Source organism: Xyrauchen texanus, chromosome 37 (genome assembly GCF_025860055.1).
Source record: "Xyrauchen texanus isolate HMW12.3.18 chromosome 37, RBS_HiC_50CHRs, whole genome shotgun sequence".
Taxonomy (NCBI): domain Eukaryota; kingdom Metazoa; phylum Chordata; class Actinopteri; order Cypriniformes; family Catostomidae; genus Xyrauchen; species Xyrauchen texanus.
This window is the reverse complement of record NC_068312.1, coordinates 33,559,110-33,573,890: the sequence shown is the minus strand read 5'-3', so window position 1 is coordinate 33,573,890 and position 14,781 is coordinate 33,559,110. Positions and strand designations below refer to the sequence as shown.

Sequence of the window (14,781 nt, the reverse complement as noted above, 5' to 3'; positions counted from 1 at the left end):
AGTTCTCCATAGAATGTGCAATATTTTTTTTTTTTTATGCTTATCATAAACATAAAACTTCCGGGGTGCTCTCAGTTTAATGTGCATTATTGATTTGTTTTGCATTATTGCCCTTGGCAAGCACTTGACATCAGCAGAAATGTGACCGTCATCATAGAAGGGTCATAGCGGGCTGCGGTGATGGCAGTATCTGTGTGGATGTTCGGAGAACGCTTTACAAGCCTCATTTGCATTTCTGCCGCATGCTTACACAGGCAATAACACACACCTTCAGGCTAAGCTGTACAAGCAAATCTTCACCCCAGCCCACTCCTCAAAGCTTTTACTGCTTCATGCTATGTTTGCTGGGGGATTAAATGGAATAATTCCATATGTATAAGGTTTAGGATTTTGGGATTTTGGGGCTTGGAGTTGTAGGCATGTATCATGTTCATGTTATGTCACCAGCTGTTGGATTTTGATTCACAAGGAATTTAACAATTCTAGTTGTGGTTCTGATTCCACTTAAAGATTACGGTTCCATCATGATCCAATAAATGATTATGTTAGTTCTTTTGAGGAAGCACCAATAATTGATCCTAAAACAATTCTATTTGCTAATATATTTTAATTTTTTTTAAGAGCAAATTATATCAAAACTCTGTTCCAAGTGTGTATCTTTAACTCTGTGTTGTCATATTAACTATCAGTTAGTAATTACTCTGATTTAAGTCTCACACTATTTTGACAACATAACACAGTAACATTTCTTGTTTTAGGCGGGTGCACACTGTACGATTTACACAGGTCCTTTACGATTGTTGCTTGTCAGACTGTACGATATGAACGCATTGATATCGCCATGGCACACTGTGCGACGTCATGTCAGACTGCACAATGCACATCTTAGCTGACCGTGGTCCCAATCGTCCCGATCAGTGAACGTGACTCATGTTAAGGGAGTGTTGCGGAATAGAAGTGAAACTACATAGGAGCATTTTTTTCTCTCTCTAGAAGTCGGGACATCAGCATTTTCATTGCTCCAAAACCACTCCATCATGAGCATAGGCTAACATTTACAAGAAATATGGATTTTGTCAAATAGGCCTATAATAAGACAGCCCGATCACAAATACAGAAAATGACAGATGTTGAGAATGAATGTGAGGGCGGGAGGCAGCCTACAGTAATAATGAGCTTCCACAAGCAAATATTCATTATGGAAATAAAAAGACTTGTGGCCTGAAAAATTACAAACTTCTCCGTTCACATTGGAGAAAACAAAAAAGGTGGGGTATAGTACATCTTTCTCCGCTTTTAGATTAGTAACCTATCGGCCACGCAAAATTGCGAAAATTCATAAAGGCTGATAATACATCACGCTTGCAAATACCCTATAATGCACGAACATAAAATATATTTCTATCATTGTATCCAACTGTATTTGCTGATTTGGATTAAAACGTCCCATAAATACTTACCATTATAAATTGTTCAGTCTTTCTGAAATTTGGAGTGAATCTTTAATTTTAAATTAATTATGCAATCATTTATGGGGGCGGCTGTGGCTCAGTTGGTAGAGCAGGTCGGCCACTAATCGCAGGGTTGGTGGTTCGAATCCCGGCCCACACGACTCCACATGCCGAAGTGTCCTTGGGCAAGACACTGAATCCCAAGTTGCTCCCGATGGCAGGCTAGCGCCTTACATAGCAGCTCTGCTGCCAATGGTGTATGAATGTGTGTGTGTGTGTGTGAATGGGTGAATGAGACACAGTGTAAAGCGCTTTGAATACCGTTAAGGCTTAAATAGGTGCTATATAATTGCAGACCATTTATTTATTTTCATTTTGTAGCCTAAGCTCTGTATTTATTTAAATCAGAGAATAATGCTTTCATATTGCTGACGTGTTACACTTTTCTCCAAGTATTTTCTGCTTTTTTATTTATAAAAAAAAATGTGTATATAAAATGAAAAGAAGACAAAACATTGAAAGTGCTTGAGTAGAGTGATAACATGGCACAAATGTTGCTATGGTGCAGATGCGGAGCAGGTTTCTTTCCAATTGAATTAGGGTGCGAGAGAGGAGCGGAATATCTCATCTGGCCATCGTAATAGCAGTCACACTATACGGCTGCGATGCTAAATTTCAGACACTGCTCAAACTTCGTTGGAGGCTGAAGATCATTGCAAAGGCTATTAATCGGCTGAGATTGCCGATTTTGCCATGTGATGAGAGAAATCCTTTATGATTCCCGAAATTTGTCTCAGACGGTGGAATTGTGGCCAAAATTGTACAGCGTGCACCTGCCTTTATTTAGAGTAAAATGTTAATTTCTTTAACTTCCCCGACTATGTCTGTGAGGCGATTTAATGCATTTATGTATTTAAATGAAGCTTAAGACTAAAGACTAAAAATCGGAGAAAACAAATCCGCTAGCGAGACGCCGTCTTTAGACAGATGGGCTTGAGACTCTTTTGTGAGCCGTTTTGACCGATTTATCATAAAGATAGCAGCTCAAATGAGTCATTTGTTTGCAAATCGGATTGCACTTGTCATGCAGTCTGTTTGTACATTTCCAAATTACGATCCAGGATTTACAGAATGCGTACCTTCCATGACCTTCTCAGAATCACACTTTTTTTTTTTTTTTTCAGTGTGGAATATTCAGTGCTCTTAGAAAAGTTTGAAAAGCTGATTATGGGGAGAAGAGCGGATGGACTGCAAGATCTTGCACTTATTACTCGCCTAAAGCAACAGGCGTGAACGGAATGGAGAGGCGGATTCATAATGTACATTATTATTAATGTATTTCAAGCAGTTTGCAGCTCCGTGTGCATGCTCATTATATTGAGTTTAGAAAGAATAAGAGGGGAAGACATTTTAAAAACACAGTTTTCAGAAACCTAATGGAGTATAATGACAAATCTCTGTGACAGCATTCACGCCTTCACGTCTGCTTAACAAATACCCTGAACTTGCTGTCTTGTCTGATGTTATTTTCTATGTACTTGCACAGTAACTTCCTGCCTGCGTGTTAGTTCAGTACATGATTGGAAGTGTAATGTTCCAGACTCGCGATTTCTTCATGTTCTGTATTTTTGTCTGTTCCTTAGTTGCAAAGGCAAGCAGCACTATTACTTTTGCTAATTTTTTTAAGGAACTCCTAAACCTAAGTATTACATTTTAGCGTTTAACTCGCCACACATTGTTGGTGCTACAAACATGAATGGAAAACATCTTCTAAGGACAGTAATTGTAGTTTGATTGTCTCCTATTATATGCTTTTTTAAATGTGCATTATATGAGCAGCACAAAAACAAGCAAATAGCATGAAATTAGTGAGGATATATGAAATACACTGCCAAAACAGATCGAAACTACAGCACGGTACATTTTCTTGCATTAATTGGACAATATTTACTTATTACTGTTTTTTTTTATCTCTAGTTTGCTTTTTTTATTGGTAATGTTTTGCTTATAGGGCAAAATGACACACTTTTGAGACTTCTTATGTTAAATTAATTAATTATGTTGAATTAATTTTCCTTCTGATTTCCTATTTTCCGGTACTTTTTCTCAGGGCTATCTTCCAGCTAATAAGGAACGACGGGATCTGGTTCTCCAGAGAAAGAGGGAGGAGTATTTTGGCTTCATTGAGCAGTATTACCACTCCAGAACAGATGAGAACCACAGGGACACATACAGACAGGTAACACTCAGCTTTGCATTTTCCTAGTAGAGTAGTTTCCTTCTCAGATGGTGCGCCAACTCACCGCCCATGGAGCAAGGACAGTATGACGAATATTGCACACAAAAATGGCCTACATTTCTGTATCAGTCTGCTTGGAAACAAAGTCTTATTTGCTGGGCACCAGACTGCTACAATCAGTACGTTCATATGCACAGTTCTAATCAAGCTACAGTGGGTATTTTGTGTAGTCATTGTTGCTTTTCATATAAAATTTTAAATCCAATGTCGGAAAAATTAAAAAATTGCTTTCATATTCATCAAGAAATCCAATATTTAAAAACAAATAACAACTTGTTTTCCTTATTTTCTGTTATGCTCAACTTAAAAATACACTGCAAAAAGGAACGAACCACATTATAGCGACTACGAGGAGTTTACCCCATGTGACTCACCTCCCTAGCAACGGGCCAATTTGGTTTCTTAGGAAACCTGGCTGGAGTCACTCAGCAAACCCTGGGATCGATTGTGGATTCTTAATTGAATATAAAAAGAGCTAATGATAAGTTCTTCGTTTAAATTTTAAATAGACTAATTATTGTTTTAGTTTGACTGGAATTGAACTTTTAAGTGCATGCAAATGTACTGTTCATGAGGAAGAACTAGTCGCCAGTTTTGACAAAATTAGCACAGTTCATGGAATCAGATGTTTGAAAGATATTTATTTCTGCCTTTATTTAACAGTTATATCCATGTTATAATCAGTACTCATTACTTTTTGATGAATGCAAATTCTGGCCAGTGTGCACACGCTTTCTACTATTTTCTTTTGCTATTGCAAAGACTGCTGCATATATATTTTTTGAATGATCTATTGCTTTGTTGCACACCAGTGTATAATTGTGGTATCATCAATTGCAGATTTACCCTTAACTTCTCTACAACTGTTATTGGTCATTTTACGTGTTAGTTAGGCAGCCACTTCCTTTCTAATTGTGCGATTCTTTGCCACAATACACTGCAAAGTGGACCAGACTTTATGCCTATAGTCAAAAGTCTGGCTACAGTTTGATCTTATCACCTTCTTTAAATGAAACCATTTCTAATCCTCAACAGCCCACAGCCAAATACTGGATATCTTTCTGACTTGCAGGTAGATAGCTATATACACAATTTTGATCCTAGAGGAAAAATGTTCTGCATAAACAGCTGTAAGGATGAGCTATATTTAGACTCAGTGGAACAGGTGAAAAATTACATTAATGCATGACTGGTAATGATTGCATTGACTGGTAATGCAATTTAGTATTTGAGTGTGAACTAATTTACGCAATTACATATTCAAAGAATAGGCTTAGGTGTTGTTTTGGTTCAGGATAATAAAGGAAGTTTGCCGTGACCTGAATCTGTAATGGAACAACATAGTCAATTATTAATCATGACTGATTATCTTTAAGGTCAACATGAACGTACATGGAGCACTGAGCATATGTTAGGTTTGAGTTACTGTAGAGTGTTTTATGAATGGGTTTTGCTCAGTAGTTTGGAGTTTTAAAGGAGTTATTTTCAGTCTAATGCCTATGTATGTACCACATTATATTTTAAGAAACAGTTATACAAGATGTTTAATGTTTATGATATCACAGCTCTAATCACAATTGCAGTATTTGTCAATATAATTGCAATGTGCTTTTGTTACTTTTCGCCAAATCGTGCAGCCTTATTTTGAACCTATGAACTATGAAGCAACAAAAGCCCAACTCTTTCACCACTGGCTGCACCACACCACACTCATTTGGAAAAACCCAAGCACCCATTTCTGCAGTTAAGGTAACACCTGAATGCTTTAGTAATACACCCAGATTTTGGACTGCGTGTTATTAATGGGGGGGATGGAATCAATATTCATATGGGCTGTAAAACTCAGGTTAATGGTGCAGGGCTGGTAGTCAATTGCTATTCCTTACATCCTCTCCTCTCGTCATGTTCCTCAAGGCTCGCTGGCTCCCAGCCCCTTATTTCGTCTACTGAAATACAAAATGGACACAGACCTTTATAAGGATTTATATGGTTGTACAGAGCCATTGGACTGGCCCCTAGCTGTCTGCGGGAAAACTCCAAATGACCTTTTAGTTTGGTCACATCTGAGAAGGCACAGATCGGCAGTGAATACAAGTGAACTACATTTCGGTGGCCGTCAAGTGACCTGCATTACTGCAGAGCCATTTCTGTGAGGATATGATACAATTAGAAATAGAGGAAAGATGATAAAGGCAACCAGATTACTGCAAATATCATTGTCTTACTCCGTATTTTTGTCTTGTTTTATCTGAAAACACTTTACTTGAAGGATAGATATTAAGTCTTGCTTTCTTGTTGAGAACTCAAAAAAGTTAGGGTCATGCGTAAAACAAGAAAACACTATTTATTCCGAAAAGGTTAGGAAAACTTCCCTCTGAATTGAATTGTTTTTTGTTTTTTTTCTTAACCCATTGACATTTATTTTCTTGTTCTAAAGTAATAGTTTAGCCCTAAATGAACATTGTCATCATTTACTCACCCTCATATCTTTCCAAACCGTATAAGTTTCTTTATGCAGTATACAAAAGGAGATGTTTTAACAAACATTGCGGCCCATCATTTCAACACATAGACAGTTGATAGAAACTCACGTTAAAGCTTAAAGGACCCAAAAGTATCCTAAAAGTAGCCAATTTGACTCGTGTGTCATATTCCAAATCTTCTTAAGGCATAAGATAGGTTTTGGTGAGAAACAAAGTGAAATTTAAGTCACGTTTCAGCCAAAATCTTGACGTCCGAGAACTATGCGAAAAAGCTTGAAATTGCATGATTAACGAATATTTAGATTTTTGCATAAGGCGCATAGATACGTTTGGGTCCTTTTTTAAAATTTTAAGTGAGGCACCATCCCCTGCCATTGTATTGATAAGACAGACTAAGCTATAAAACATTCCCTTTTGTGTTCCACATAAGAAAGAAAGTTGCATTTGGAACAATATGAGGGTGTCAATTATTACACAATTTACATTTTTGGGTCATTATCCCTTTAAATCAAGATACATTTAATAGAGCAGCAAAATGACATCAGATATTAAGTCTTGTTTTTAGAGAAATCTAACTAATATAAAGTGAGCTTATAACTTTAAACTAAGGCTGTCGATTTAATACGTTAATTCAGTGCGATTGATTTTAATAAAAATAACGCATGAAACAAATGTACGCAATTAATCGCAATGTCCCCGGATTTTAATAAGGAATATTCCAGAGAAATGCAAGCTTGTAGTACCACCTGTTTTCTCCAGAGGGCAGTAATTGAAATTTCAGCTGTGTGGCAATGCGCAGTTTATACAGTGAAGAAAACAACCAGACAGCACAAAACAAACATTTGTTACGTTCTTGCGTTCTAAACACTTGATGGAGTGCAAATTCGAACTAAGGGATCTCAATATGCGTTCTAAGTATTAAGCTATATTTAACTTGACACAGTGACCTAAACATTTCATGTTTATGACGCAACGCACCCGATATGCTACACAAGCATGTCTGACGCAGGTGTAAATTGACAGGTTCTTAAACAAGCCCTCATAATAAATCTCAAACTGATTGATAAATTCACTTGTGAAATGGATTGCTGTGAACTGTATGTCAATGATTGACTTATGATCAATAATATGGTAGTAAACAATACATTGTATTCTAAAGCCACTTTTTGTATTGTCTTATTAATGATTAACTCTTCTGCTACAAGAATGTAATGCATTTTAATTATCTGAATATATATATATATATATATATATATATATATATATATATATATATATATATATATATATATATATATATATATATATATATATATAATTCTAAATATTTAAAGATAACTATGTATAATTATTTCATCATTATGTATTGAATTATTGTTATTTGAGGGGCTTTCTCAGCAAATATTTGTATATGTGATTAAATGCGATCGGGACATCATGTAATTAATTCGATTAAAAATTTGAATCGATTGACTGTCCTACTTTAAACAAGAAAAATCTGTTTGACATGTATTAAGAAAATAAAAACAGTGAATTTTCTCTTTAAATTAAGTTCACTGCAAAAAATATATTTTCAATAATTTTCAAATATATTGTCTTTTTTTCCTGTAAAATGATCTTAACTTTCTTAAAACGTGATTTATTTGCTTGTTCTAAGAGAAATCTGACAACATTTTGTGAATTTTATTTTTCTTACCGCATTAGCAAACAGTTTTTTCTTGTTTTAAGCATAAATCTCACTAAATTCAGTTACATTTCTCTCAAAACAAGACTTATAATCTTATGCCAGTTTATTGTCAAGTACATAAATCACGTTTAAGAATGTTTTTATATTTTTACTGGAAAACAATACAAAAATACTTGTCTTGAAAATCATTTTTTGCAGTGTTTCTCTTCTTACCCCATAGGCAAATACATTTTCTAGTTTGAAGCATAGATCTCACCAAATGTTTATCGATTTCTCTAAAAAAACAACTCTTAATATCATAGCATATGTTATTTTGCTTCTCAAGTAATTCTATCTTGTTTGAATGATGTCTAGATATTTTTTACTGTAAAACAAGACAAAAATATAGAATAAGAAAACCTTGCAGTGTACGTTCAAGGGAGCGAGGACAAAAGAAAATAAGAGTAAACCAGATGAAAGGGAAGGGTTGCCTCCTGTGTGGATGCAGCATTGTTCATTTTCAAAGAGAATTCCTGCCGGTTTCATGTATAGCTTGTTACGAAACCAGATCGATACATGTGCAGTTTGGGCCCTGATGGTTTTCCTCCATTTACTGGAAGGGAAAAGGCACATGTAACTCAATTTAGTGCTGCGGGACATATTGATTTAATCTCTTATTTTTCACCCAGATCACCTGTGTTTCTGACACACCGTGTCGGTAACTGGATTGTGTTTGTGTGGGTGTGTATTTGAGTTCAGTTGTGTTTTTGTGTGTGTTTTTGGGCAGATTCACATCGATATCCCGAGGACAAACCCTTTGATTCCTTTGTTCCAGCAGCCACTGGTGCAGGAGGTGGGTGATGATATCTTCCTTTTCGTCAACACCTGAGTCTTGCATCACACTGCACCTGTGTCAGATACCCACCAGCATCATACAAAAGGACTGATCTCTCTCTCTCTCTCTCTCTCCCTCCCTCTCTATCTCTAACTCACTCACGTCACGCACGCATGCACGCACGACGCACACACACATGCACACACACACCAAGCACTTAATTTGTTTACAAAGCTAGAGGTTGAATCTCTTAACATGTCTAGGTCATATTTCACCCCAAAATCACAAGGGGGAAAATGATTTAGCATAAAGAACATAGAATAGCCTAGGGCTATTAAGATTGTGACATTATTTTCATGACAATTACGCTAATTTCCCCCCAAAGTTAAATTATCAAAATGTTTCCTTTTAACATTTACTTAAGTTTTTAGAATTCCCATTTTCTCATTAGATTATCATTATTGATGTACAGTACTTATTGTAATACTGGTATTTTTTCCACAGTATAAAATACTATAATGCAACCATTTATAATTGTTTCAACATAAAATAATGGCAGTGCAGCAAATATTTCTATGGTGTATAAATACTATATAATGTAAATAATATATCATAATTTTTTCCCACATTACAGTAATTTGAATTGGGAGGTAATGTCATTTTTTTCAATCCTCATGAAAATAATTTCAATGTAAAATATTTCTATAGTCCTTAAAAACTTGCTTCATATTCATGCGAGTGAAATATGATTTAATAATTATATGCATGTTTGTGTGTTTGTGTGTGTGTGTGTGTGTGTGTGTGTGTGTGTTGTGTGTGTATGTGTATGTATGTATATATATATAAATATACACACGCACATATAAAGAGCTTTTTGTTATTGCATGCTTACCAGCAGAGGGTGCTGTGGTGTTTTTAACACATAGAAGTCTCTGCAGAGCACTTGTAGCCCATAAAAGTGAAGAAACACACTTGAAATGCAGCTGCGTGTGAAGATGCACGCATCAGAATGAGTGGACCTGTTGGTTTGCCAAGAGTCTGAATTCAACAACAGTAATTCTTGAAAGGAATTAACAACAATTACAGTTCTATTGGAAAATAAATCATTTTGCAGACATTCAGAGGGATTGTCTTGTTTTTCAGGTCTTTGAGAGGATTCTGTTCATCTGGGCTATCCGTCACCCCGCTAGTGGATACGTGCAGGGCATTAATGACCTAGTCACACCCTTTTTTGTGGTCTTCCTCTCAGAATTCGTAGGTAAGGAAAACAAATTCTGCCAGTGTTTCATTGGCTCCATTGGTATCAATCAGTCCAATTGACACAAATTTCTCATCGTTTTGATTTTTCTTTGGGCACACAAGTTCTGTTTGTTCAGCTAATAGTGTGTTGATGTCTATGACTTGACAAGTAGTCAGGCCTGTAACTGACAGACAGAGGTGGAAAATGGTTATATAGATGTAAACAAACTTGACAATATGCTATCAGGTGAAATTAATATGTATTCTAAAAATGCAGACACAAAAATACAGAGAGTATTGATTATATTTGAAAGAAGCTACAAAAACTGAGTTAGGGAGACAGACTAGGGGAAGGAGAGAAGGGAGAAACCGACAAAGGTGAGAGAGTGACAGACAGGGAGAGGAAAAGACACACAGACAAAGAGAGACAGATGGAGAGGGAGACGAAGTAAAAAAACACGTGGGACTCAGATGGAGAGGCAGACATACAGACATGCAGTGCAGATAGAAAAGGAGCTAGATGGGAAAAGGAGAAAGACAAACTGTGAGAGAAGGAATTTGGAGATGGACAGACAAAGAGAGAGGAGGAGACAAACAACCAGAGAGGCAAATAGACTCTCCAGCTCTCGTCCTCATTGCTATTCTCCCACCTCCCAGCAGTCTTTCCCTCCCTTCCTTATTTATTTCCTGTCCTCTCATCTGAAGGTTAATTACTTATGGATAGTTAAGGATTACAGAAGAACAAAAGGAGGCTCATCGATCTCTCTGCCGTGCTGCCGCTGCTGCTGCAATGTCACCAGTCCAAACATCGGGACATACCCACAGATTATCTGGATCACCAATCGATTTCTCTTTCTCTTCTCTGTCTGTCTCTCCCTCGCTTGCTGTTTACCTTACCTTCAGTTCTCTCTTTCTTCTCCCAATCCCTCTGTTCTTCGCTAAGCTCATTTACTGAAAAGCAGATTTTTCACATTGAAGCTTTCGTCTCATTCTGTGGGCCTGTCTGCCTCTAATTTGTTTGCCAGTGAGAATATGTGTTTACGATTCACTGTGAGAGTGAGTGAGCGATTCAATGCAGCAGGTTGAATGAGCCGCATTGATCGGTGGGATTTAAGTGTTTATAGAGGCTTGTGGAGGGCGCCAAGCACACAGTGGGGGCTCGACCCGCCAATCAATGCATCTGAACTGAACTCATGATCCATACATGCTGTCAACGGGAGATAAAAGAGAGAAGTGCATGCCTGCAATGTGATCTCCCCTACTGCGAGTTTCACCCTGCTGTAGAATATGCGCTGGGTTTAATGTGATAATGGCTTAACCTGGGCTGCATCCGAATTCCAGTACTTCCATAGCATGTACTATTTTCGTGAACAATATTTCGACTGTTGATGTTGAAAGTATGTTTTGTAGGTGTGTAGCATAGTTACATTCCCAAATCGGCTTACTGACGACAATTGCGAAACTGTAAAGCACCTGAGCACAGATCAATGTAACATCACCAGCCTCAAAATGATTTACATGACTCTTGGGCTGGTTAAAAAAAGATTTTCAGATAAATTGCAAAATTCATTTTAAAGATCCCAGTATCGGTTCTCAAAATCGCAAGAACGATCTTTTACTCATGACGATCACGATCAACCAGTCGATTGCAAGGCAACCACTGGCTGATTTCATTAACAAGCCAAAAGGAAAAGAGAGTAGAGAGAGAAACTACATAAATGACAAGAATCTTGAAGATGACTATTTTCTCATTTCGGCATCTGTGCGCTGTTTGAATGACTGCGTTTGCGCTTGTTGATAAAACGGTTTTGCACTCATGATAAAATACACTTCAAAACCCATGAAAATGTAAACACCGACTTTGTCTAAAGTCAACGTAAACAGTTGGTCAAACATTTCATTACTATTTTCAATTTCTGAATGTTTACTTGAACATTTAAAACTTCAAAGCACTGTTATTAATTTGAATCTTTGTTCTATTGTTTTTATTTGTTCTGTTGCTTTCAAATTCGTTTCTTTGTTCTTATTACTGAATTGTCTTGAATAATTACATGAGAACTTGAAACAGTGTTGCTCAAATTAGTTAGCGTTTTGTTGTGATATCGAAATTTTTATCGGGAATCATTCAATTGCTTTAGTATGTAAGCAAAATGGACGTTATTACTGAAATTGACCCAAATTAATATGAAAATCAAAATAAGTATTGAGAGATTGTAAGAATTGATTCATATTCAAGGACCTTTATGGTTTCGTAGCTATATTGTTTGAAGGTGAGTTTTGTCATTTCTGCCAGTGCATATTACAGTAAACTGGGATTGGTGAAATTTAACATTGAATAAAAATATACTTTTCAGGTTATTGACGTAAACTTGGCCTATTAGCTACAATTAATGATGAAATGTGTTTTACAATTCTGTTTAGACTATTTATCATGAATACTGAGGATATGGACATCCTACTCATTCGATGTACTGCTTTTTGCATACTGTGTAGCAAGGTAATATACATTCTGGAATAGGATTGTTCTCAAAGCTGACATTTTTGCCAGTTTCTGCAACTTTTACTCCGTTTGCTGTTTCTCTTAAACGGCATGGCTCAGTAGCTTTCTAGGACTCCTCTGCAAGCTTTTTAGCTTTCTGCAAAGGCCGTCCTCAGAGAGAGAGAGAGCGGAAGAGAGAGTATTAACGCTTCACACAAAGCTCAATATCAGCGAGTAGTGTTTTAAAGAGTAGCCGGCAGGAAGGAGAGTCATGGCGCCCTTCGGTTTAAAGTGTTGGTATTGATGCACCGAAGGATTGGAAGTAAAGATGGTGAGAGAGAGAGAAAATTCTCAAAGGGTAAATCATCACATTTACCCTGACAGGCAAAGAGGACAGCAGGGAAATCTCTTCTGTAAAGCATCAATGCCCTATCTGTCTCCCACACACACACACACATTCATTTTTATGACTGAAGAGGGTGTGTGATATTCTCACCTTTTTATTTTTTGCCTTCCTAGATTTATGGGCTATTATTTGTGCCGTTACAGTGCAGTTTTAGGATTATGTGGACAGTCTGGCTAGAAGGATAGTCTGGAGTTTATTGTAGTTTAGTGTTGTATTTGATTAATAAGCCATGATAGTTTGTACATTATAGTCACCTATTGTTATATCGAAAGCACTACAACTACACATTATATTAATTTTTTCCATGTGAATTTCATAGTTTTTTGAAAATGTACAGTAATTTCAAATCAGTTGATTGCAACATGCTCCAAAAATTTGAGACGGGCAATTTAAGACTAATAACCATTTGATGAGTTGAACTAACAAGGTGATATGAAACGGGAGATGTTAAACAGGTTAGGGAATCGTCTCATAGTATATAGGGAGCCTCCAAAAACAGCCTAGTCCTTCAAGAGCAAGCATCATTTGAGACTTGTCAATTTGCCAACAGATGCTTCAGCAAATAATCCAGCACTTTGAGAACCATGTTCCCCAAAGACAAATGGAAGGGTTCTGGATTTCACCCTCTACAGTGCACAATATAGTTAAAAGATTCAAGGAATCTGGTCAAATCTCTGTGCGTAAAGGGCAAGACGAAAACCATTTCTTAATGCTCGTGATCTCTGATCCCTCAGATGTCATTGTTTTAAAAAATGGAAGCTGCTGACTTCTCTGGTCTCAGTCGCATCATAGATGGAAAGTAGAACAGTGGAACTGAATTTTTTGGTCTGAGTCCACGTTTCAAATAGGTTTTGAAAAACAAAGCCATTGTGTTATCCAGGCCAAAGAGGAAAAGGACCATCCAAGCTGTTATTAGCGTCAGGTCCAAAAGCCAGTGTCTGCATGCGCCAGTGTCAGTGCCCATGGCATGGGTAACTCGCACATCTGTGAGGGCACCATTAATGCAAAAATTTTGGGGCAACATATACTGCCAGCACCATCTTTTTCAGGGACGTCCCTGCATTTTCCAGCAGGACAACTTCAAACCACTGACTGTCCAGATTTCAAGAGCTTGGCTGTGTAAGCAGAGAGTGTGGGTGTTAGATTGGCCTGCCTGGAGTCCTGACTGGTTTCCAATTGAGAACGTGTGGCGCATTATGTAGCACACCATTCGGCAACAAATACCCCATGCAATTGTGCAGTTGAAGAACTGTATAATGGATGAATGGGAGAACATTCCACTTTCTAAACTTAACAATCGTGTTTCCTCACTGCCAAAATGCTTAATAAGTGATATTAGAAGAAATGGTGATCTTTCACAGTGGTAAACACTCGACTGACCCAGCGTTTTTGGAGTTTTCGCAATCATCTGATCTGAAATTACTGTACATTTTATAAAAAAAAAATCATAATTGAATTCACAAGATAAAACATCATATAATGTGTAGTTGTAGCGCTATCAATATTGCAAAGGGTATAATTTACAAATCACTGCTTTTAGTTTTTATTAGCATTTTCATACTGTCCCAGCTTTTTCGGAATTGGGGTTGTACATAATATTTACTTAAAAGCTAAAGCATTCATTTTACATGTTTGAATTAAAAACAAATCTTGAATTTACCTAATATATTTAAGTTCATGCTTAAACTAACGTAGTCAGTGTTGAAATTACTTAATCTTTTCTGCTATATTTATATTATATATATATATAAGTTAATGCATAACATGCCCATGGACTTCTTTTTCAAGATTTTAGGTTAAAATGTGTGTGAATGAATAAGGAAAAGGTCACTTTTGTTGCAATAATATAGGCGTCAATAGATTTGTGCTTACAATTGTATGGATATTTTAAATATGACTTTAAATATGGCTCATCCATTAGGG

The 14,781-nt window shown here is 36.7% G+C and overlaps 1 protein-coding gene across 1 annotated transcript in view; it reads left to right on the top strand.

The window, feature by feature from the left end:
* LOC127631314 (TBC1 domain family member 22B-like) overlaps positions 1-14,781 on the top strand; it is a 54,281-nt gene that overhangs the window by 15,131 nt on the left and 24,369 nt on the right. Inside the window, exons 5-7 of the mRNA XM_052109403.1 lie at positions 3,562-3,690; positions 8,687-8,752; positions 9,878-9,992. Coding sequence (XP_051965363.1) covers positions 3,562-3,690; positions 8,687-8,752; positions 9,878-9,992 — 310 coding nt within the window. The remainder of the gene's footprint in view (positions 1-3,561; positions 3,691-8,686; positions 8,753-9,877; positions 9,993-14,781) is intronic.